The sequence below is a fragment of the Mesoplodon mirus genome (genome assembly GCF_964341445.2).
Source record: "Mesoplodon mirus genome assembly, chromosome: 3".
Taxonomy (NCBI): Eukaryota; Metazoa; Chordata; class Mammalia; order Artiodactyla; family Ziphiidae; genus Mesoplodon; species Mesoplodon mirus.
In genome coordinates, this window is record NC_138978.1 from 28,765,161 (window position 1) to 28,790,641 (window position 25,481).

The 25,481-nt window shown below is 43.0% G+C and overlaps 1 protein-coding gene across 1 annotated transcript in view; it reads left to right on the forward strand.

The window, feature by feature from the left end:
- The first annotated feature begins 2,947 nt into the window (after window positions 1-2,947).
- HDAC1 (histone deacetylase 1) overlaps window positions 2,948-25,481 on the forward strand; it is a 47,405-nt gene continuing 24,871 nt past the window's right edge. Inside the window, exons 1-2 of the mRNA XM_082611899.1 lie at window positions 2,948-3,083; window positions 9,694-9,806. Of these exons, the coding sequence (XP_082468025.1) occupies window positions 3,035-3,083; window positions 9,694-9,806 (162 nt within the window). The 5' untranslated portion in view covers window positions 2,948-3,034. The remainder of the gene's footprint in view (window positions 3,084-9,693; window positions 9,807-25,481) is intronic.

The window sequence follows — 25,481 nt, forward strand, 5'->3', positions numbered from 1 at the left end:
GGTTCTTTGAACCCCTTCAAACCCCCACCCCAAAGGATTATGGGCAACCCCTACCCAGAACCTCCTAGAGAGTAGATGTGTCCCAAGACACTCCCCCCCTCCCATTATATAAATGCAACAGCATTTTTGAGAGCTACTGATTCAAGGACTATACTTGACCTTAGATATGTTCTGATTCACCTTCAAGGTGTTTTTAAACATTGATTTTATTCACTCACTTAACAAATATTTATTGAATATCTACTGTGTGCTAGGCATGATTCTGGGCTCATAGGATATGCAGCAGATAAAATCTCTGGAGCTTACACTCTGTAAAGGAAGATAGACAATAAGCATCACAAAGAAGTAAATGGTATGGTATGCTACAAGGTGATAGTGCTAAGGGGAAAAAAGAGCAAGGTAAGGGGAACTAGGAATGTCAAGTTTGGGGGAGGTTTGTAGTTTTAAAGAGGGTGGTCTGGGAAGGTCTCATGGAGAAGGTGAATTCTGAGCAAAGATTTGAAGGTCAGGGAGTGAGCCACGTGGTGTGCAGGATGAGCAGTCAGGCAGAGGGAACAGCCTGAGGCAGAAGCTTGCCTGGCAAGATCTGAGAGGTAAAGGTAGCCTGAGGGAGGGGGATAGATCCTATGGGGCCTGGGGCCTTGTGGCCTTTGCAGGAGCCATTTTGAGGAGCCTTTGCCGGGTGCCGAGCCATGACATGATCTGACTTACATTTTATTTATTTATTTATTTTTGCGGTACGCAGGCCTCTCACTGTTGTGGCCTCTCCCGTTGCAGAGCACAGGCTCGGGATGCGCAGGCTCAGCAGCCCTGGCTCACGGGCCTAGCCGCTCCACGGCATATGGGATCTTCCCGGACCGGGGCACGAACCCGTGTCCCCTGCATCGGCAGGCGGACTCTCAACCACTGCACCACCAGGGAAGCCCCTGACTTACATTTTAAAAGGATGGCTCTTACTGCTGTCTTGAAAGTGGACTGAGTTAGCAGTCAGTTTAAAAAACTGGGGTAGTTTTGCATAAAACTCCAGATTTCTGCCTTCTCTTGAAAAAAATAGGAAGATTTGGCTCTTTTGGGCTTACCTGTCCTCATGGAGCTAAGTGGCCAATGCCTTCAGGTGGGGTATGAGCTCTCCCATTGCCAGAGTCCCCTTCACATCCTATTGCTCCCAGACAATAAACCTGAGTGTTAGTGGTTATTTATCATCATGTTCGTGCTGTTGTTTTTATAAAAAGAGGAAAATGAAAAAATTTTTGCACCCATATTTCCATTAAAAAGTGGGAAAATTAAAGATTCCTGAAGATGGCAGTGTGTTTGAAGAAAGATGGGGAGAAGGACATATTTCTTTAGAAAGTGAAAAAGAATCCAATATTAAAAACAAGCAAAATACCTGAATCAAACCAATATAAATATAAATCCACTCATTTACATCACCTGCTGACCTCTGAAGGTTGTCTGAGTTCGTGATTCCCGCTCTGCATTTTTTTTTTTCTGGTACGCGGGCCTCTCACTGTTGCGGAGCATACGCTCCGGACGCGCAGGCTCAGCGGTCATGTCTCACGGGCCTAGCCGCTCTGCGGCATGTGGGATCTTCACAGATGGGGGCACGAACCCGTGTCCCCTGCATCGGCAGGCGGACTCTCAACCACTGCGCCACGAGGGAAGCCCTGTAGTTGTTATTTTTTTATTTTTTATTTTTTTATTTCTTTTTGCGGTACGCGGGCCTCTCACTGCTGTGGCCTCTCCCGCTGCGGAGCACAGGCTCCGGACGCGCAGGCCCAGCGGCCACGGCCCACGGGCCCAGCCGCTCCGCGGCACATGGGATCCTCCCAAACCGGGGCACGAACCCGTATCCCCTGCATCGGCAGGCGGACTCTCAACCACTGCGCCACCAGGGAGGCCCTGTAGTTGTTATTTTAATAGCCCATCACAGTGCTTTTCAGTCTGTAGCTTTCAATAATGATTAGTTGATGACTGATCTAGTGCAGTGGTTCTCAAGGGTAGGGTGGGGAGCACTTGTACACTCCCTCCAATCCCCTCCCCCTTGCCCTGGAGACATTTTGCCACGTCTGAGGACAATTTCTGTTGTCACAGCTGGGGGTGGGGGCAGGGTACTACTGGCATCTAATAAGTAGAGGCCAAGGATGCTGTTAAAAATCCTACAGTGCACAGGACGGTCCCCTACAACAAATAATTATCCAAAATATCAATAGCTTCAGTATCCTGAGAAACTCTGCTCCCAGTATAAGGGGACAATCAGTTTCCTCCCATCTAAAGGCACTCAGTTCTCCTAGGTGACTGCATCAGGGACGCAGAAGTAAGAAAGGCTGGGTTCTGCCACTTTTTAAATGTGCCTCTGGTGCATAGTAGGCATTCAAAAAATTACGATTGAAAATTGAACGTAATTACTGTGTGACTCTGAGGAAGCCACAAAGTTCCGAACTTCGTTATCTTCGTCTGTTAAATGGTGATAAAAAGCCCCCCTCCAAAGCAGTAGTGAAGAATAATGGAGATGACTGAGATAATGTCGGTAAAGCTATTGCACAGCGTTTGGCCTACAGCAGTTTCCTGTCCTTTGTCAATTTATTTCTCCTGCTCCAAACTCAGCTGAGTGACCTTGCGCAAGTCACTTTCCACCGTAGGCCTCTGTCAAATGACAAAGTTGGTCTCTGATCTCCAAGCACTCTCCCAAAGCCGAATGGGACAGCGAAGTTTGCAGTCCGGCTTTCTTCCCCCGGGACGAATGGTACGGTCCTGGGGCAGCCCCACCCCCTGTCGCGGACCTTGGTACAGGCCCAGGGGGCCCTCCGAGGCCTCGCCGGGCTGCCCTTGCCCCCCGCCGAGTTCCGGGCCGTCCCGGCGCCTCTGATTGGCTGGAGCGGTGCCCGGGCTGCGCGGCTATAGGTGAGCCCGGGCGGGGACGGGCGGAACGCGCTGGAGGCCCGCCCCCTCTCTGCTGGGTCGGACGCTGAGCGGAGCTGCCGGCTGGCGGGAGGGTGGACGGACAGACTGACGGGAGGGACGGGAGGCGAGCAAGATGGCGCAGACTCAGGGCACCAGGAGGAAAGTGTGTTACTACTACGACGGTGAGCACAGTCCTCGCACCGGGGGCGGGGGCGGGGCCGGGCTAGGCGGGATCTGGGAGAGGGAGCCGAGGAGATCTGAGGGGGGAGGCTGAGGCGCTGGGGAAAGACTGAGAGAGGAGGCTGAGAGAAGGAGGCTGAGAGAAGGAGGTCGAGGCTGAGGGCGGAGGCTGAAAAAAGGTGGTCGGGGCTGAGGGAGGAGGCTAAGAGGAAAGGAGGTGGAGCCTGAGGGAGGAGGCTGAGGGGAAGGAGGTCGAGGCTGAGAGGGGATGCTGAGGGAGGAGTCCGAGGCTGAGAGGGTCGCCTGGGGAAGCCTGAGGTCACTTTGGAGGGGACTTCTGAAGTCTGATGTGGAGTTTGCGGCGGCCTCCTAGAGGGGAGGCTGAGTCCGAGGGGGGAGGCAGAATCTGGTGGAGAAGGTTGCAGGGTTACATGTTACTGCTGAGAATCCGCAGGTCTCTCACTGCCCCTTTCCTTCCTCATCTCTTCTGGTGAGAGGCCATCAGAGCTCACCAGCATCCCTCCCCGTCTCCCAGCAGGCCCTGCAGTTGCTGCTGGGAAATGGGACCCCTGAGGTTGGAAGGAGAAGGATGCAACTTGTTACAACAAACTTTTTCGTTGAACAGAGATCTGTGGAGCAGCAGCTTCCTCTGTTCTAGGTCGCATTTAGGGGCTGGGGCCATGGGAAGACCAAAGCACTTGCCACCTTCCTCTCAGTCTGGAGGAGCAGGTAGACAATGACAGAGAATTGCTCTCCACTATCAGGCTGGGAGGAAGGACAGCTCAGAGTGTTCTGGGAGCACAGAGAAGCACCCGCCCAGCCTGAGGAGTCAGGCAAGGAGGTGCCGTCTCAGTTAGGACCTGAAGAACAGGAGTTATTAGCCAGGCCCAGGAAGGGCAAAGATAACAGCAAGTTGAGAGGTAAGAGAGGACAGCACATTTGAAAAACAGCAGGTCTATGTACAGAACGGTGGAGGCATAGATTTGAGGGCACAGTGTTAGACGGTAGAGAGCAGGGGTGAGAGAAAGGTTGCAAGTGATGAGGCTGGAGAAGTAAATGGGGACCAGATCATGAAGGGCTGGGCATACCACCCTAAGGAAGTTGGACTTTATTCTGAGGGCCCTTGTGAATCATTGAAGTTGTATGCAGGTTAGTGACATCATCAGATTTATACCTTGGAACTATCACTCTGGGACAGAAATTAAACTCATGAATGGAGAAGTAAGGAAGAAGACAAGGATCCAAAGTTTCTGGTTTGGGCAGTTTGATGCTGAGTGTTTGTAGAAGGCAGGGTCAGTTAATAACTTTGGGTTTTGTTTTATTTATTTACTTATTTGGCTGCTTTGGGTCTTCGTTGCTGTGCGCCAGCTTTCTTGAGTTGCGGTGAGTGGGGGCTACTCTGCATTCGGTGCACGGGCTTCTCACTGCAGTGGCTTCTCCTGCTGCGGGGCACGGGCTCTAGGCGCGGGCTCAGTAGTTGTGGCTCGCGGGCTCTAGAGCGCAGGCTCAGGAGTTGTGGCGCATGGGCTTGGTTGCTCCGCTGCATGTGGGATCTTCCCGGACCAGGGCTCAAGCCTGTGTCCCCTGCATTGGCAGGCGGATTCTTAACCGCTGCGCCACCGGGTAAGTTCCGGGTTTTGTTTTTTAAAGAAATATTTGTTGAGATGTCTGGGGGATATCCAAGCAGAGGTGTCCAGTAGGCAGTTGGCCATTCAGGTCTGCAGTTTAGAAGACAAACAAGAAGATAGAGATTTTTGGTGATTGTCAGAATACATACATACAGATGATAATTTTATTTATAGGAGAGGATGCAGTCACCCTCGCATCCCATGTAAGAAGTTGTATAGGGTGAAAAGAGAAGAGGGTCCAGGGCGGAATTCTAAGGAAGTGGACTGAGAAAAAGTCTAGTGTTCTTCATGCTCTGCACTCTCTTGCCATAGCATTTGTCACTGTGTATTGGAATTGCCCATTTACTTGTTCATACTTCTTAAAGACAGTAAGCTCCTTAGGGAAAGGGATCATGTTTTGTCTACCTTTGTATGCTCAGTCCCCAAAACAGTGCCTAGCTCATAGTAGGCACATATTTTCTCAAGAAATACTTGTTGATTTAATGAATAAAGATACAAAGGGAATGACCAGAGAGGTAAGTGAACCAAAAAGTGTTGGGTTACAGTAGCCAAAAGAGGGAGGGAGTGGCCAAGTGTTGGCAACAGCTGTTTCCTGTGCAGGGTTTGGAACTGAAGCTGAATTGCAGTAGAGTGAAGAATGAATGGATGGGTTAAGAGGAGACATTAGGTTGAACTTTTTTTATTTTTATTTTTTATATTATTGTTGGCAGCGCTGCGCAGCATGCGGGATCTTAGTTCCCTGACCAGGGATCGAACCCGTGCCCCCTGCAGTGGAAGCACAGAGTCCCAACCATTGGACTGCCAGGGAAGTCCCTAGGCCGATCTTTTAAAGGAAGCTTGTTGGGACAGAGAGAGAGGGTTGTTGATAAAGGGGAGATGTAGTGGCTGAGAGTTGAGTATATGCAAATTCTTATGGAAAATAGCCAGATATTGGAGAGAGGGGCTAGTAATGATGGAGATCCCTGAGAAGAGACGAGGTGAGATGGAAACCAGAGCACAGGTAGGGACACTAGTCTTGCAAGGGGAAGTTCCTCTGGGACGAGAGGTTAAGTGGCAAGGAAAAGTTCAGAGATCGATAAGTTTGAAGGGGAAATGATGGGGAGAAAGTGGAGGGAGGTTTCAAGATGAGGTAAGAGAATATTCCTTTTCCTGAGAGTGGGGGAGGGCAGTTGGTAGAATAGGAATCTTGAAGAGAGATAGCTGTTATGAAAGAGGGAGCCAGGAAAAAAAATTGGAAGGATTGCTGGACAGTGGTGTGGGCCCATTTGAGGCTGGCGTCTGTGACTTTGTAGCCTTATCAGTTTGCACAGTTTTGTGATCTCTACACTCTCAGTTTAAAAAGAGAAAAAGTGGAAAGACATCCGTCTTTAGAGAAGGGAGATTTCTTACTTTTTGAGAAACTACTTGTGAGTTTTGCAGTGAGGTCACTAGTTTGGGGCTCAGATTTGGCTCTGCCACTCAGAAGCTTTGAAGTATTGGGCAAGTCATTTTGCCTTACCGGGCCTCAGGTCACTCCCCTATAAGATTGAGAAACTATAAGAACAGTGCAAAAAGCTCTTTTTAAAAAATTTTTTAAAAATTTAAAAAAGCTGGATTGGTTCCACGACCCCAGTGCAAATATCAAAAGGATGCTCAATTCCTTACATAAAATTGCATAGTATATAGTAGGCCCTCCTTAGCCAGGGTTAGTGGATGGGGAGGGCCAATTCTATATAAAAGCATTATTTCTTTTTAAAGTCTCTCAGCAACCTGATTAAAAACTGTTAAGGAAAATGGTATCTTTGGGCCCCACCCTCAGGTACTCCCTTAGCTTTCTAGATAAGTTATCTTAGTTCCCCAGGTCTAAACCTTGGCTGGATTCTGGGTTGATAGGCCAGAGATATGGGTAAGCAGGAAGCCAGTTATATCACATAGTAATGACCTTGTGACTCCTGACTGCCCACAAATTGGGTCTGCATCTGGATGTGTCTGCCAATGCCTTGAGAACCTGTTCTACCCCCCCACCCCACCGCCCCGCACGGCTGACAAGGTTGTCTGAGGAGCCCTGGGAACAAACTTTTCTGCCTGCCTTCCCTGCTACTGTGTCTCAAAGTCTGTGTCTGTATGGGACAAGGGTCCCTCTTGAATGCCACTACATGCTGTGCTCTGGCTTGTGGCTCTGGCTGAGAGCACAGGCCTCACTAAGATTAAGAGAAGAGGATGAAAGGACATTAGGTAAAAACTAAGGAAATCTAAATAAAGTATGGACTTTTAGTTAATGATAATGTATCAATATTGCTTCATTAATTGTAACAAATACTTTTTATTTATTTATTTATTTAATTTATTTATTTTGCGGTACGCGGGCCTCTCACTCCCGTTGCGGAGCACAGGCTCCGGACGCGCAGGCTAAGCGGCCATGGCTCACGGGCCCAGCCGCTCCACGGCATGTGGGATCCTCCTGGACCGGGGCACGAACCCGTGTCCCCTGCATCAGCAGGTGGACTCTCAACCACTGCGCCACCAGGGAAGCCCCCAAATACTTTTTATTTTACTAATGTAAAATGTTAGTAGTGGGGAAATAGTAGTGTATCTAAGAATTCTGTACTTCTTTACAATTTTTCTGTAAATCTAAAATTGTTCTAAAAAATAAGCTTTATTTAAAAAGAGAGAGAAGAGGAATGAAATCCTAAATATCCAACTGTTTAGAAGTTTCCCATTATCCCAGGCCATGTCTGTGCCAAAGAGAATTGGAGTGGCTTGGATGCTGTTGGTGGCATTCCCCACAGTGCATTGCTCCCTGGAATGAAGCCTGTTTCTGGCACTACCAAATCAATGATTACGAGGTTGGGGCCTTTTTTTCACTGGTGCTGAAAGATCTGCCTCATCCTGATGGACTTCGAAGGAGAGAACTTTGGATGTGCAATTCACGTGATTTTGAAAATTGTTCCAGGAACTTTCTACCAGGTAGACTCACAGAGCCCTTTAGATTAAGTGAGAACTGAAGTAGGTACCTGGGAAACCCAATGTAGTTTTTAGCATTCCAGATTCGGAGTTAGAAGGGTTGACTCCCAGATCATTCATTAGCTGTGTGATCTTGAGCAGGCACATAACTTCTCTGAGTCTCACCTCAGTTCCTTGAATCTTTATGGAGCATCTATGATGTACAGGGCATATTTGTCCTTGCCTTCAAGGAGCTAGTCTTGTAGACATAAAATAGATATGTAAATAATTTAGATACAGGGCTTCCCTGGTGGAGCAGTGGTTAAGAGTCCGCCTGCCAGTGCAGGGGACACGGGTTCGAGCCCACGTCCAGGAAGATCCCACATGCCGCAGAGCAGCTGGGCCCGTGGGCCACGGCTACTGAGCCTGCACTCTAGAGCCCGCAAGCCACAACTACTGAGCCCACACGCCACGGCTGCTGAAGCCCATATGCCTAGAGCCTGTGTTCCGCAATGAGAAGCCACCACCATGAGAAGCCCACGCACTGCAAGAGTAGCCCCTGTTTGCCGCAACTAAAGAAAGACTGCACAGCAACAAAGACCCAACACAGCCAAAAATAAAATAAATTAAAAAAAATTTAGATACAAAACAAAATTACATGCCATGTATAAATTGCATGCAGAGGAAAAGACCATTTATTCTGATCAGGACTATGGCTGGAGCTTGAGCTGGGCTTTGTAGTATGAGGATCATCAGAGAAGGAATGACATTCCAGGTCAAAGGAACAGTCTGAACAAAGGATACTTTGGTGTGAAGGCGAATGCCATGTTCAGGAAGCTGGTAATCTAGTGCGTTTATAGCAGAGATTGGCAAACTTTCTGTAAAGGGCCAGATAGTAAATATTTTAGGCTTTGTGTACCATATGGGTGGGTCTCTGTAGTAACTATTTAACTACTCAACTCTGCCATTATAATGTGAAAGTAGTCATAGATAATATATAAACTAATGGGCATTGTTGTGTTCCATAACATCTTATTTACAAAAAACAGGCAGCTAGGGCTTCCCTGGTGGCGCAGTGGTTGAGAGTCCACCTGCCGATGCAGGGGACACAGGTTCGTGCCCCGGTCCAGGAAGATCCCACATGCTGCGGAGTGGCTGGGCGCATGAGCCATGGCCGCTGAGCCTGTGCTCCTCAACAGGAGAGGCCACAACAGTGAGAGGCCCGCGTACCGCAAAAAAAAAAAAAGAGAGAGAGAGAGAGAAAGAGTGCATATGTGTTTGTGCTGGGGCAAGGTGGTGGTGGTAGGAAGTTGGAAAAGTAGATTAAGAAACTCCTTTAATGCCAGGCTACTGAAATTGTTCTTTATTCTTTATCCTGTAGGGGATGGGGAACCATTAAGGACTTTTGAGTAGGCGAGTGATGTTATCAAAGCTGTATATTAGGAAAATAACTGGTAACAGTGTGGCAGATAGTTTGAATTGAAGGCAGAGGGACCAGTTAGAAGGTTATTGCTGTAGATGAATCAAGAGATGGTGAGTTTAGTCTTCTTATCTATAAACTGGGAATAATACTCCCTGTCCTAACTATTTTACAGGGTTTTTGTGAGAATCCAGTAGGAAAATGAATGCGAATGTACGTTGACACCATAAAGTGTCATGATGTGCAGGAGGTGAACTGTGACTTACAGTAATTCTAAGTAGTGATGGTTATTTTTCTGTTGTGGGAATGAATTCCTTGGAGATATAGTGAGGTGAGTCGCCTCACTCGCTGCTGTTCCCCAGTAGATTTGGAATGACCTCCTCACACTATCCTAGTGCCTGTAGGCTCCAGGGGAAAAAACTGGGCTAGACAGACATCCTTACATGCTCATCTCACCAAGATCCCCTGCTTTTTGTTTGTTTTTTCTTTTGGTGTTACCCTTCCTTGAGGTGGGAGAGAATCTTGGAGTCTAGGATGAACCAGAAAGAGAGTTTGCCTAGAAATTTGTTGTGAAAATTCATGGGTTCTCTTGGGAGTGTATGTCTGACTGTGTCACTGAAACCGTCACTCTTTCTTCTTCAGGGGATGTTGGAAATTACTATTACGGACAAGGCCACCCAATGAAGCCTCACCGAATCCGCATGACCCACAATTTGCTCCTTAACTATGGTCTCTACCGAAAGATGGAAATCTATGTGAGTTACTGGGAGTGTCACCCCTCCCTAACCTCGTCAGCTCTGGTTTCCCATATGTCATTCATTATCTCATTTTTTCAACTACTCATTTATCAAATGTGTTGAGTGACTGTTATGTGGCAGACACTGTAAATGATAGAGGTTCTCTGTTTTTAAGAAGCTCACTCTAGTGCTGGTGACAAACATGTACACAAATAAATTGTACAGTGTGTAAGTGCAACAATGAAAAAATGTATAAAGTGCAGAGATAATAAGGTGTGAAGGTGGAAGGGAACCTTGGAATGTTTTCTAGAGGTAATATCTGAGCAGTGTTTTAAAGATTGAATAGAATTTAGCCTGGAGTCCAGGAGGGGACTGGCATTCTAGGCTGAGGAAAGAATATATACAAAAAGGCAGAGAGGTAAGAACAATATGGTGTGTTTGGGGAAAATATAAGTAGTTCAGTGTGCAGGTATTGCTGTAGTATAAAGTTCACAGGTGTGAGAGAGGGGAGCTAGAGCTGGAGAGGTCAGCAAGGATTGGATGTACTAAGCAACTCTGTGGCACCAGGGTCAAAAAATCCAATGGCTGGAGAAAAAAAAAAAAAAAGAGTGATTGGAACTGTGTTGAACTAGATGCCAAGTCTCTAGTTACTAGAGAGTATGGACTGTCTAACATCTTGACTCAGCTCCAGCTGATGACTTTTGCCCCATCTATCAGTTTTTAAAGAGAAGCCAGAACTCTAGATTATTATGTAAAATCTCCCAGGTTTAAAATGTTGGCCCAAGTTTGTTTGTTTGTTTTAAATGTGTACAAACAAAAGCACATGAGCATATCTGTGGACCAAATTTGGTCCAAAGGTTCCCAATCTGAGCCTCTTCTGGAAGCTGTGAAGAGCAAGTGAAGTATTTTATTTATTTATTATTATTTATTTAATTTATTTATTTTTGGCTGTGTTGGGTCTTCGTTGCTGCACACGCGCTTTCTCTAGTTGCGGTGAGCGGGGGCTACTCTTCATCGTGGCGCACGGGCTTCTCATTGTAGTGGCTTCTGTTGTCGGGGAGCACGGGCTCTAGGCGCACAGGCTTCAGTAGTTGTGGCACACGGGCTCAGTAGTTGTGGCTCGCGGACTCTAGAGTGCAGGCTCAGTAGTTGTGGCGCATGGGCTTAGTTGCTCTGCAGCATGTGGGATCTTCCTGGACCAGGGCTCGAACCCGTGTCTCCTGCATTGGCAGGTGGATTCTTTTTTTTGTTTTTTTTGTTTTTTTTTTTGCATTACGCGGGCCTCTCACTGTTGTGGCCTCTCCCGTTGCGGAGCACAGGCTGCGGACGCGCAGGCTCAGCGGCCATGGCTCATGGGCCCAGCCGCTCCGCGGCATGTGGGATCTTCCCGGACCGGGGCACGAACCCGGGTCCCCTGCATCGGCAGGCGGACTCTCAACCACTGCGCCACCAGGGAAGCCCTGGCAGGTGGATTCTTAACCACTGCACCACCAAGGAAGTTCCACAAGTGAAGTATTTTATTTTTTATTTATTTATTTTTTTGCGGTACGCAGGCCTCTCACTATTGTGGCCTCTCCCGTTGCAGAGCACAGGCTCCGGACGCACACGCTCAGTGGCCATGGCTCACGGGCCCAGCCGCTCCGCGGCATGTGGGATCTTCCTGGACCGGGGCACGAACTCTCGTCCCCTGCATCGGCAGGCGGACTCTCAACCACAGCGCCAGCAGGGAAGCCCAAGTGAAGTATTCTAAATGAGAGATAGGAACAGGCATGCATTTTAGAAACAGGGAGGCCAGTTAGGAGGCTGTCACAAGGGTCCAAATGAGAAAATAAAGAGGGGCTGGAGGCCTATGTTGTCTTTTTTTTTTTTTTTTTTTTTTTTTGGCTGCGTTGGGTCTTCATTGTTGCGCGAGGGCTTTCTCTAGTTGCGGTGAGCAGGGGCTACTCTTCGTTGCAATGCATGGGCATCTCGTTGCAGTGATTTCTGTTGTTGCAGAGCACAGGCTCTAGGCGCGTGGGCTTCAGTAGTTGTGGCACACGGGCTCAGTAGTTGTGGCTCACAGGCTCTAGAGTACAGACTCAGTAGTTGTGGCACATGGGCTTAGTTGCTCCACGACATGTGGTATCTTCCTGGACCAGGGCTTGAACCCATGTCCCCTGCATTGGCAGGCAGGTTCTTAACCACTGCACCACCGGGGAAGTCCCCCAAGAAAATATTAAAAAAAAAAATTGATCCTATCTTTAAGTGAGAAGAAAAATTAATGAACATTTATTGGTGATTGCTAGGTATCAAGCCAGAGCTACTTGTTATTTCCTTAATGTTTACAGCAACCCTAATTTGGATCACTCTCCACTGTCCTCACCCCACACTCTATTTTTTTTTTTTTTTTTTTTTTTTTCTCTTTCTTTTTGCGGTATGCGGGCCTCTCACTGTTGTGGCCTCTCCCGTTGCGGAGCACAGGCTCCGGATGCGCAGGCCCAGCGGCCATGGCTCACGGGCCCAGCCGCTCCGCGGCATATGGGATCCTCCCAGACCGGGGCACGAACCCGTATCCCCTGCATCGGCAGGCGGACTCTCAACCACTGCGCCACCAGGGAGGCCCCACACTCTATTTTTTATTAAAGAGGAAAACTCGTCCTAGAAGCTTCCTAACAGATTTCCCCCTAAATCTCCTTGGGTCATTTGCTGTCCTTAGACCTTTCACCAGCAATTTGATTCTTGGGGCTGGGTACACGCAACCAAATTGAGATCTCTTAACAAGAAAGAAGGGAAAGAATGGCTCTTTGGGAAGCAACCAACAGTAGCTATCATAGGAGATAATAATAATACCTTATTGGAGATTACTTCATCTGTGTGGTATGCTTATTGTAAACTTCTAAAGCAAAACCCTAGTATAATCTCTTTCTGAAATCTCTAGACCTTGTTCTCTTTCATGTGATCTTTTTCCTTCTCTGGCTCTACCTCTTTATTGAGTATGAGTCGTTAGTCCTCTTCCCCTCATCAGTGTTTCTTTGCATTCATCCCTTCTTTCTTCTCCTTTCTCTGGGCTATGATTCTAGCATCCCTTTCCCAAAGCACAAAGAGCCATTTATTTTAGTGTCTGTCCTGAAATTAATGGCTTTTGAGAGTCAGTCTTGAAAGAAGTTCCCTAGACTGCTCATAGAAGTTTCTGTACCTGAAGGAGACACGTTGAAGTTTTTTTCACACAATTTCACCCTCTTTGGTTCCTTCTCCAATTCTGTCTCTACACGTCTAATTAATCTGTCCCAGAATCTAAATCTTCGCTTTTCATCCAGGCATCTTCCTATTTACATAATAAAAATCCTGCTCTCTTCCTTGCCTTGGATGCTAATTTTGTATAGTCCCAGTCTTCTTATTCATTGCCTTCTGTTCTTTTTTAAATGTCTTTATAAAATATTGAATAGATATGAAAGAATTTTTATAAAATATATGTAGGGTATAAAGAATCACATTATTACTAATACCACCTAGTTTAAGAAAAGGAGTATTTCCATGACTGCTAAAGCTCCTGTATGCCCTTCCCTGATCCTGTCTTCTTCTCCATAGTTAACCTCTGCCGTGAACTTGGGATTTATTATTTCCTCACTTGTCTTTATAAATTTACCATTATGTATTCTTTTTTTCTTTTTAAAATATTTATTTATTTATTTTATTTGGCTGTGCTGCGTCTTAGTTGCGTTACCCGGGGTCTTTAGTTGCGGCACTCGGGCTCTTTAGTTGCGGCATGTGGGATTTGGTAGTACGGGATCTAGTTCCCTGACCAGGGACCAAACCTGGGCCCCCTGCATTGGGAGTATGGGGTCCTAACCGCTGGACCACCAGGGAAGTCCCTACCCGTATGTATTCTTAAATAGTACATGTTTTACATGTTTGAATGTTACGTAAGTGGAGCCATACAGTGTTTATTATGTGACTTGCATTTTTTGGTCAACATGTTCCTAAGAGTCATTCATGTTAATACATGTAGCTGTATTTATTTTCACTGCATTTCACTGAAAGAGTATACTACAAGTTGTCTATTTTATTATTCGTAGTAGGCATTTGCTTTGTTTCTAGTTTTGAGCTGCTACAAACACTGCTGCTGTGAACATTCTTGAGCATGTTTCTTGGATGCATATATGCTACAGTTTCACAAGGGGATGTACTAGGAGTAGAATTGCTGGGTCAGGACATTGGTGCACAGTCACCCTTATTAAATAATGCCAAAATGGTTTCCAGCTGCCACCAGTGTAGAAGAATTACAGTTGCTCCAAGTCCTTGCCAACACTTGATTTTGTTATATTTAAATTTTTTTACCAGTTTATGTTTCGCTTGTTACTGGTGAGGTTGAGGATCTTTTTTACAGGTTTCCCCTATTGAAGTTCCTATTCAAGCCTTCTGCCCATTTTTCTTTTTGATTGTCTGGTTATTATTTTGTTTCTCTTGGATACACAGAATTGGGTTAATCATTATCCTTGGCTTATAAGCATCTAAAGAAGGTTCATGCTTGGCCTTCTTTTTTTTTTTTTTTTTTTTTTTTGCAGTACGCCGGCCTCTCACTGCTGTGGCCTCTCCCGTTGCGGAGCACAGGCTCCGGACGCGCAGGCTCAGCGGCCATGGCTCACGGGCCCAGCCACTCCGCGGCATGTGGGATCTTCCCGGACCGGGGCACGAACCCGTGTCCCCTGCATCGGCAGGCGAACTCTCAACCACTGCGCCACCAGGGAAGCCCATGCTTGGCCTTCTTTTTAAAAATTTTATTTTATTGTTTATTCATTCATTTTACTTAAATATTTTAATAATGCAGCGAACTTCCATATTCCTACAACCCAATCACTCTTCTAAATTTCATGTTTATCATGCTCTTGCTTATCATATTATTATGTTTATCATGTATGTACGTGCCTAAACAAGTTATAGTATTTATTTACTTGTTTTTGAATTATTTAAAAAAGGTATCATGCTACATGTAGTCTTTGGGGACTTGCTTATCTCTCACAATATTATAACTACTAAAATCCATCCACCTTGTTACATATAGCTATAATTCTTTAATTTTTCTCTGCTGAATAATATTTCATGATGTCAGCATACTGCAATTTATCCATTCTCCTGTGGTCTTAATTTGTATCTAGGTTTTTAATGTTAGGACCATTGTTACTATGAATATTCTTGTACGTCTGTTAGTGCATATAGGCAAAATTTTCTTATGGCTCTTTCTCTGGGAGTGGAATTGCTGGACTGTAGAATATGTGCATATTAAATGCCAAGTTGGTTTTCAGTGTGGTTGAATGAACTGGCAATATATAAGAGATACCGTGATTCACATCCTCTCCTACACTTAGAATTAGACTTTAAATTTTGCTAATCAAATGGGTGTAAAAAAACCAATATGTAATTATGGTCTTGATTTGCATTTTGCTAGTGACCAGTGAAACTAAACATCTGTTTATATGTTTATTAGCCATTTGTATGTCCTCTGCTGTGAAATGTCTTTTCATATCTTTTGCCCATTTTCCTCTTGGGTTGTTTGACTTTCTTTTTCTTAACAATTTGTATTAGTTCTTTTTCTTTTTTTTTTTATTATTATTTTTTTTATTAGTTTCTGCTTTATAACAAAGTGAATCTGTCATACATATACATCTGTTCCCACATCCCTTCCCTCATGCATCTCCCTCCCTCCCACCCTCCCCATCCCACCCCTCCTGTATTAGTTCTTTATATATTCTGGTATATATAGTTCATTGTCAGTATATTGTTGTAAGTATTTTCTACTTTGGTTTTGTTTTTTCAATCTAATGTATCTTTAATGAACAGAGATTGTTAATTTTTAAAAAAAAATTTATTCATTTATTTATTTTTGGTTGTGTTGGGTCTTCGTTGCTGCGTGGGCTTTCTCTGGTTGTGGAGAGGGGGGCTACTCTTCATTATGGTGCACAAGCTTCTCACTGAGGTTGCTACTCTTGTTGCGGAGCTCGGGCTCTAGGCCCGTGGGCTTCAGTGGTTGTGGCACGTGGGCTCAGTAGTTGTGACTCGCAGGCTCTAGAGTGCGGGCTCAGTAGTTGTGGCGCATGGGCCTAGTTGCGCTGCGGCATGTGGGATCTTCCCGGACCAGGGCTCGAACCTGTGTCCCCTGCATTGGCAGGCAGATTCTTAATCACTGCGCCACCAGGGAAGTCCCGAGATTCTTAATTTTAACATAGTCATATTTGTTGTTTCTTTTATAAGTGCTTTTTATGTCTTAATAAATCCTTCCCAACCCTTAAAGTATTATCCTATGTTAATCTTTTAAAATCTTTATAGGTTTGCCTTTCACATATAGATATGTACTGTATTTGGAATTGATTTTGTAATATGGTTTGTTATTTATCTTTTTTTTTTTGGCTGCACTGCGCGGCATGCGGGATCTTAGTTCCTCGACCAGGAGTGCCGCCTGCAGTGAAAGCATGGAGCCCTAACCACTGGACTGCCAGGGAGTTCCCTAATATGATTTGAAGTAGGGAATCCACTGAAATTTTTTCCCCCATATTGTCCCAGCTGATTGGTTGAAAAGTCTGTTTTCTCCCCGCTAAGTGCCACCACTTTTGTATCTGAAATGTCCGTATTTATTCATTTATTCCACAAATACTTATTAAGCACCTACTTAGTGCCAGGTACTATGTTTGAGTCTGTTTCTGGGCTCTCTGTTCTCTTGACTTGGTCTGTTTATTGCCCTATATGCCATTGTCACAGTGGCTTAATTATAATAGCTTTTTATGAAGTCTTGATATCTAGTATTAAGTCCTCCCACTTTGTTGTTTTTTAAAAGAAAAAAAGTTACTTGCTCCTTGTGCTTTGTACTTTTGTATAAATTTTAGAATTAACTCATCAAGTGCTACAAATAAATCTACTAGGATTTTTGTTGAAATTTCAATGACTCTGTGCCTCAGGTTAGGGAAAATGGGAAAATTGATATCTTGAGAATATTAAGTCTTTGAATCCATGAACATGGTATATCTCCATTTATTTAGGTCATTTATTTATTTATTTATTTATTTGCACCGAGTCTTAGTTGAAGCACGTGGCCTCCTTAGTTGTGGCATGTGAACTCTCAGTTGTAGCATGCATGTGGGATCTAGTTCCCCAACCAGGGATCAAACCCAGGCCCCCTGCATTGGGAGCACGGAGCCTTATCCACTGTGTCATGAGGGAAGTCCCTATTTAGTTCTTTTTAAATGTCTCACATAAAGATTTCCTTTAGCTTCTTTATTATGAAATATAACACATGCACAGAAAAGTGCATAAAACAAATATGCAGTTTAACAAATTGATATAAAGTAAACATACATGTAAACACAAACTAGTTCAATAAATAGAACATTGCCAGTACCTCAGAAACCTACATGTATCCCTTCCTGATCACAGCCTCTTCTCTTCCCCCAGAGGTAACTAGAATCCTGACTTTTCTGTTAATGCTTCCTTGCTCTTCATCATAATTTAATTACCTGATTATCCATCCCTAAATAATATAGTTTAATTTTGCTGAACTTGATATAATTGGAATTATACAATATACATTTTTGTGTGTAGCTGTAGCTTATTAATTGCTGTATACTATTTAATTGTAGAATATACTATATTTATCCATTCCACTGTTGATGGGCAGTTGAGATTTTGGCTATCAATATAAAGTTTTGTAATTTTCTCTATAAATGTGATGTACATCTTTTATTAGATTTTTCCAACTACTTCATTTCTTTAATGCTATCGTAAATTGTATCTTTTGAATTTTTTATTTTTTAATTACTTACTGGTGTATAGAAATTCAGTGCTGTTCTTTTTTATTTAAACTTATATCCAAGGTCCCTGAGGATCTGATTCTGCTATTAGTTGTTTCTGTGGGCTCTTACCTCTGGTGCTTTGTTTCCTTGTGTGTTTTGTGGTTTTTGATTGTGAGGTCATATTTCTTGGAACTTTGTGTCCTGGGATAAAGATGGGTTCTTAGGGTGAGATTTGCTTTTACTTTGTAAAAGAGGCAGTTTTTGAGATGGGCTTGGTCCTTCAGAGATTTAGGATAAGGATGAATTTCAAATAGTAGGAAGGCTTGATCATAGTCACTGTGGTGGGAAGCTCTGTAGGTCTTGTTGCGGAAGAGTTGTTTGTCTGGAGTATAATATTATGAATAAGGGTAGGGGGAGAATTAGATTGGAAAAGGAACCTTGCAAAGTTCCTTGATTACTATGTTAGTCTTTAGAATCTTTTCTTTTGTCCTTGAATGTTCTAGAGGAGGGCATTGACTTTTTCAAAGATTTCTGTGACACCGTTATGGAAGATGGATTGGAACAGGGTAAGGCTGGATATAAATGGAACCAATTAGGAAACCAAAAAATAATCCAAATGAGAGTTAATTTATTATGACAACAGATTTTTATTGAGCACCTACTAAGTGCTGGGCATCTGTGCACAAGCCGCGTGGGATCTCAGTTCCCCATCCAGGGATTGAACCCAGGCCATGGCAGTAAAAACCCAGAATCCTAACCACTAAGCCACCTGTGAACTCCCCTGTGCTATTTTCTTAGAATAAAGATAGACCTGCTCCTGGCCTCCCAGAGTAGAGCAAGCAAGCACAATTTCTGTGCAGTTTGAATGTAATGACGAGAAGTACAGGGTTCTCAGGGGAGCGCTTCAGAGAGTTACTTAACTGAGACTCTGGGGGTCAAGGACAGCTTTCTAGGGAAATTAACTTTTCAGTTGCAACTTAAAGGTTGAATAGAGGGTGTGAAGAGAACAGTATTCTAGGCCATAGCATGTGCAAAGGCCTAAAGATGGGAGAGGATTCCCTTAGAGAATTGCTAGTAAAATTGTGTTCAGTAGATTGGTACAATTAATTCATGAGATAAATTCAACCCCTCAAACATTTTTGTTTAACCCACAAAGTATTTTTTTTTAATTTACATTTATTTATTTATTTATACAGGGGGTTCTTATTAGTTATTAACATTATACATATTAGCGTATATATGTCAATCCCAATCTCCCAATTCATCCCACCACCACCACTCCCCCGTGCCCCTTTCCCCCCTTGGTGTCCATACGTTTGTTCTCTACATCTGTGTCTCTATTTCTGCCCTTCAAACCGGTTCATCTGTACCATTTTTCTAGGTTCCATACATATGCATTAATATACGATATTTGTTTTTCTTTCTGACTTAACTTCACTCTGTATGACAGTCTCTAGATCCATCCACGTCTCTACAAATGACCCAATTTTGTTCCTTTTTATGGCTGAGTAATATTCCATTGTATATATGTACCACATCTTCTTTATCCATTTGTCTGTCAATGGGCATTTAGGTTGCTTCCATGACCTGGCTGTTGCAAATAGTTCTGCAATGAACATTGGGGTGCATGTGTCTTTTTGAATTATGGTTTTCTCTGGGTATATGCCCAGTAGTGGGATCTCTGGGCCATCTGGTAATTCTATTTTTAGTTTTTTAAGGAACCTCCATACTGTTCTCCATAGTGGCTGTATCAATTTACATTCCCACCAACAGTGCAAGAAGGTTCCCTTTTCTCCACACCCTCTCCAGCATTTGCTGTTTATAGATTTTCTGATGATGCCCATTCTAACTGGTGTGAGGTGATACCTCATTGTAGTTTTTATTTGCATGTCTCTAATAATTAGTGATGCTGAGCAGCTTTTCATGTGCTTCTTCTCTCTTCTTTGGGGAAGTGTCTGTTCAGGTCTTCCGCCCATTTTTTGATTGAGTTGTTTTGTTTTTTTAATATTGAGCTGTATGAGCTGTTTATATATTTTGGAGATTAATCCTTTGTCCTTTGATTTGTTTGCAAATATTTTCTCCCATTCTGAGGGTTGTCTTTTCATCTTGTTTATAGTTTCCTTTGCTGTGCAAAAGCTTTTAAGTTTCATTAGGTCCCATTTGTTTATTTTTGTTTTTATTTCCATTTCTCTAGGACGTGGGTCAAAAAAGATCTCACTGTGATTTATGTCAAAGAGTGCTCTTCCTATGTTTTCCTCTAAGAGTTTTATAGTGTCCGGTCTTACATTTAGGTCTCCAATCCATTTTGAGTTTCTTTTTATGTGTGGTGTTAGGGAGTATTCTAGTTTCATTCTTTTACATGTAGCTGTCCAGTTTTCCCAGCACCACTTATTGAAGAGACTCTCTTTTCTCCATTGTATATCCTTGCCTCCTTTGCTATAGATTAGTTGACCATAGGTGCGTGGGTTTATCTCTGGGCTTTCTATCCTGTTCCATTGATCTATATTTCTGTTCTTGTGCCAGTACCATATTGTCTTGATTACTGTAGCTTTTTTAAAAAAATAATTTATTTAATTTATTTATTTTTGGCTGCATTGGGTCTTCGTTGCTGCACCTGGGCTTTCTCCAGTTGTGGCGAGTGGGGGCTACTCTTCGTTGCAGTGTGCGGGCTTCTCATTACAGTGGCTTCTCTTGTTGCGGAGCATGGGCTCCAGGCACGTGGGCTCAGTAGTTGTGGCTCATGGGCTCTAGAGCGCAAGCTCAGTAGTTGGGGCACACGGGCTTAGTTGCTCCGTGGCATGTGGGATTTTCCCAGACCAGGGCTTGAACCCGTGTCCCCTGCATTGGCAGGTGGATTCTTAACCACTGCACCACCAGGGAAACCCCAATTACTGTAGCTTTGCATTATAGTCTGAAGTCAGGGAGTCTGATTCCTCCAGCTCCGTTTTTTTCCCTCAAGCCTGCTTTGGCTATTCGGGGTCTTTTGTGGCTCCATACAAATTTTAAGATTTTATGTTCTAGTTCTGTAAAAAATGCTACTAGTAATTTGATAGGGATTGCATTGAATCTGTAGGTTGCTTTGGGTAGTATAGTCATCTTCACAATATTGATTCTTCTACTCCGAGAACATGGTATATCTCTCCATCTGTTTGTGTCATCTTTGATTTCTTTCATCAGTGTCTTACAGTTTTCCGCATACAGGTCTTTTGTCTCCCTAGGTAGGTTTATTCCTAGGTATCTTATTCTTTTTGTTGCAGTGGTAAATGGGAGTGGTTCCTTAATTTCTCTTTCAGATTTTTCATCATTAGTGTATAGGAATGCAAGAGATTTCTGTGCATTAATACTGTATCCTGCAACTTTGCCAAATTCATTGATTAGCTCTAGTAGTTTTCTGGTGGCATGTTTAGGGTTCTCTATGTATAATATCATGTCATCTGCAAACAGTGACAGTTTTACTTCTTCTTTTCCAATTTGGATTCCTTTTATTTCTTTTTCTTCTCTGACTGCCGTGGCTAGGACTTCCAAAACTATGTTGAATAATAGTGGCGAGAGTGGACATCCTTGTCCTTTCCTGATCTTAGAGGAAATGCTTTCAGTGTTTCACCATTGAGAATGATGTTTGCTGTGGGTTTGTCGTATATGGCCTTTATTATGTTGAGGTAGGTTCCCTCTATGCCCACTTTCTGGAGAGTTTTTATCATAAATGGGTGTTGAAATTTGTCAAAAGCTTTTCCTGCATCTATTGAGATGATCATATGGTTTTTCTTCTTCAGTTTGTTAATGTGGTGCATCACATTGGTTAATTTGCACATATTGAAGAATCCTTGTATTCCTGGGATAAATCCCACTTGATCATGATGTATGATCCTTTTAATCTGTTGTTGGATTCTGTTTGCTAGTATTTTGTTTAGGATTTTTGCATCTATATTCAACAGTGATATTAGTCTCTAATTTTCTTGTTTTGTACTATCTTTGTCTGGTTTTGGTATTAGGGTAATGGTGGCCTCATAGAATGAGTTTGGGAGTGTTCCTTCCTCTGCAATTTTTTGGAAGAGTTTGAGAAGGATGGGTGTTAGCTCTTCTCTAAATGTTTGACAGAATTCACCTGTAAAGCCATCTGGTCATGGACTTTTGTTTGTTGGAAGACTTAATCACAGTTTCAATTTCATTACTTGTGATTGGTCTGTTCATATCTTCTGTTTCTTCCTGATTCAGTCTTGGAAGCTTATACCTTTCTAAGAATTTGTCCATTTCTTCCAAGTTGTCCATTTTGTTGTCATAGAGTTGCTTGTAGTACTCTCTTAGGATGCTTTGTATTTCTGCAGTGTCTGTTGTAACTTTTCCTTTTTTATTTCTAATTTTATTGATATGAGTCCTCTCCCTCTTTTTCTTGATGAGTCTGGGTAATGGTCTATCAATTTTGCTTATCTTCTGAAATAACCAGCTTTTAGTTTTATTGATCTTTGCTATTGTTTTCTTTGTTTCTATTTCATTTATTTCTGCTCTGATCTTTATGATTTCTTTCCTTCTACTAACTGGGTTTTGTTTGTTCTTCTTTCTCTAGTTCTTTTAGGTGTAAGGTTAGATTGTTTATTTGAGATGTTTGCTTGAGGTAAACATCTTGAGGTAGGATTGTATTGCTATAAACTTCCCTCTTAAAACTGCTTTTCTGCATTCCATAGGTTTTGGATCATCATATTTTCATTGTCATTTGTTTCTAGGTGTTTTTTGATTTCCTCTTTGATTTCTTCAGTGATCTCTTGGTTATTTAGTAATGTATTGTTTAGCCTCCATCTGTTTGTGTTTTTTATGTCTTTTCCCCTTAATTGATTTCTAATCTCATAGTGTTGGGGTCAGAAAAGATGCTTGATATGATTTCAATTTTCACATTTACTGAGGCTTGATTTGTGACCCAAGATGTGATCAATCCTGGAGAATGTTCTGTGTGCACTTGAGAAGAAAGTGTAATCTGCTGGTTTTGGATGCAATGTCCTATAAATATCAATTAAATTTTATCTGGTCCATTGTGTCATTTAAAGCTCTTGTTTCCTTATTAATTTTCTGTTTGGATGATCTGTCCATTGGTGTACGTGAAGTGTTAAAGTCCCCCACTATTATTCTGTTATTGTCGATTTCCTCTTTTATAGCTGTTAGCAGTTGCCTTATGTATTGAGGTGCTCCTATGTTGGGTACATATATATTTATAATTGTTATATCTTCTTCTTGAATTGATCCCTTGATCATTATGTAGTGTCCTTCCTTGTCTCTTGTAACATTCTTTATTTTAAAGTCTATTTTATCTGATATGAGTATTGCTACTCCAGCTGTCTTTTTTAAAAAAATAAATTTATTTATTTTAATTTATTTATTTTTGACTGCATTGGGTCTTCATTGCTGCACACGGGCTTTCTCTAGTTGTGGCGAGCGGGGGCCACCCTTCATTGTGGTGCCCAGGCTTCTCATTGCGGTGGCTTCTCTTGTTACAGAGCACGGGCTCCGGGCTTACAGGCTTCAGTGGTTGTGGCACGTGGGCTCAGCAGCTGTGGCTCACGGGCTCTAAGCGCAGGCTCAGTAGTAGTGCACGGGCTAGTTGCTCCATGGCATGTGGGATCCTCCCGGACCAGGGCTTGAACCTGTGTCCCCTGCATTGGCAGGCGGATTCATAACCACTGCACCACCAGGGAAGCCCTCCAGCTTTCTTTTGATTTCTATTTGCATGGAATATCTTTTTTCCATCCCCTCACTTTCAGTCTGTATGTGTCCCTAGGTCTGAAGTGGGTTTCTTATAGACAGCATATATATGGGTCTTGCTTCTGTATCCATTCAGCGAGCCTGTTTCTTTCTTTTTATTTTATTTTATTTTATTTTTTTGCTTTATAACAAATTTAATCAGTTATACATATACATATGTTCCCATATCCCCTCCCTTTTACGTCTCCCTCCCACCCTCCCTATCCCACCCCTCCAGGTGGTCACAAAGCACCGAGCTGATCTCCCTGTGCTATGCGGCTGCTTCCCACTAGCTATCTACCTTACGTTTGGTAGTGTACATATGTCCATGCCGCTCTTTCGCTTTGTCACAGCTTACCCTTCCCCCTCCCCATATCCTCAAGTCCATTCTCTAGTAGGTCTGTGTCTTTATTCCTGTCTTACCCCTATGTTCTTCATGACATTTTTTTCTTAAATTCCATATATATGTGTCAGCCTACAGTATTTGTCTTTCTCTTTCTGACTTACTTCACTCTGTATGACAGACTCTAGGTCCATCCACCTCATTACAAATAGCTCAATTTCGTTTCTTTTTATGGCTGAGTAATATTCCATTGTATATATGTGCCACATCTTCTTTATCCATTCATCCGATGATGGACACTTAAGTTGTTTCCATCTCCGGGCTATTGTAAATAGGGCTGCTATGAACATTTTGGTACATGTCTGTTTTTGAATTATGGTTTTCTCAGGGTATATGCCCAGTAGTGGGATTGCTGGGTCATATGGTAGTTCTATTTGTAGTTTTTTAAGGAACCTCCATACCGTTCTCCATAGTGGCTGTACCAATTCACATTCCCACCAGCAGTGCAAGAGTGTTCCCTTTTTTCCACACCCTCTCCAGCATTTATTGTTTCTAGATTTTTTGATGATGGCCATTCTGACTGGTGTGAGATGATATCTCATTGTAGTTTGGACTTGCATTTCTCTAATGAGTAAAGATGTTGAGCATCCTTTCATGTGTTTGTTGGCAGTCTGTATATCTTCTTTGGAGAAATGTCTATTTAGGTCTTCTGCCCATTTTTGGATTGGGTTGTTTGTTTTTTTGTTATTGAGCTGCATGAGTTGCTTATAAATTTTGGAGATTAATCCTTTGTCAGTTGCTTCATTTGCAAATATTTTCTCCCATTCTGAGGGTTGTCTTTTGGTCTTGTTTATGGTTTCCTTTGCTGTGCAAAAGCTTTTAAGTTTCATTAGGTCCCATGTGTTTACTTTTGTCTTTATTTCCATTTCTCTAGGTGGTGGGTCAAAAAGGATCTTGCTGTGATTTATGTCATAGAGTGTTCTGCCTATGTTTTCCTCTAAGAGTTTGATAGTGTCTGGCCTTACATTTAGGTCTTTAATCCATTTTGAGCTTATTTTTGTGTATGGTGTTAGGGAGTGATCTAATCTCATACTTTTAAATGTCCCTGTCCAGTTTTCCCAGCACCACTTATTGAAGAGACTGTCCTTTCTCCACTGTACATTCCTGCCTCCTTTATCAAAGATAAGGTGACCATATGTGCGTGGGTTTATCTCTGGGCTTTCTACCCTGTTCCATTGATCTATCTTTCTGTTTTTGTGCCAGTACCATACTGTCTTGATTACTGTAGCTTTGTAGTATAGTGTGAAGTCAGGGAGCCCGATTCCTCCAGCTCCATTTTTCGTTCTCAAGATTGCTTTGGCTATTCGGGGTCTTTTGTGTTTCCATACAAATTGTGAAATTTTTTGTTCTAGTTCTGTGAAAAATGCCATTGGTAGTTTGATAGGGATTGCATTGAACCTGTAGATTGCTTTGGGTAGTAGAGTCATTTTCACAATGTTGATTCTTCCAATCCAAGAACATGGTACATCTCTCCATCTATTTGTATCATCTTTAATTTCTTTCATCAGTGTCTTATAATTTTCTGCATACAGGTCTTTTGTCTCCTTAGGTAGGTTTATTCCTAGATATTTTATTCTTTTTGTTGCAATGGTAAGTGGGAGTGTTTCCTTGATTTCACTTTCAGATTTTTCATCATTAGTATATAGGAATGCCAGAGGTTTCTGTGCATTAATTTTGTATCCTGCTACTTTACCAAATTTATTGATTAGTTCTAGTAGTTTTCTGGTAGCATCTTTAGGATTCTCTATGTATAGTATCATGTCATCTGCAAACAGTGACAGCTTTACTTCTTCTTTTCCA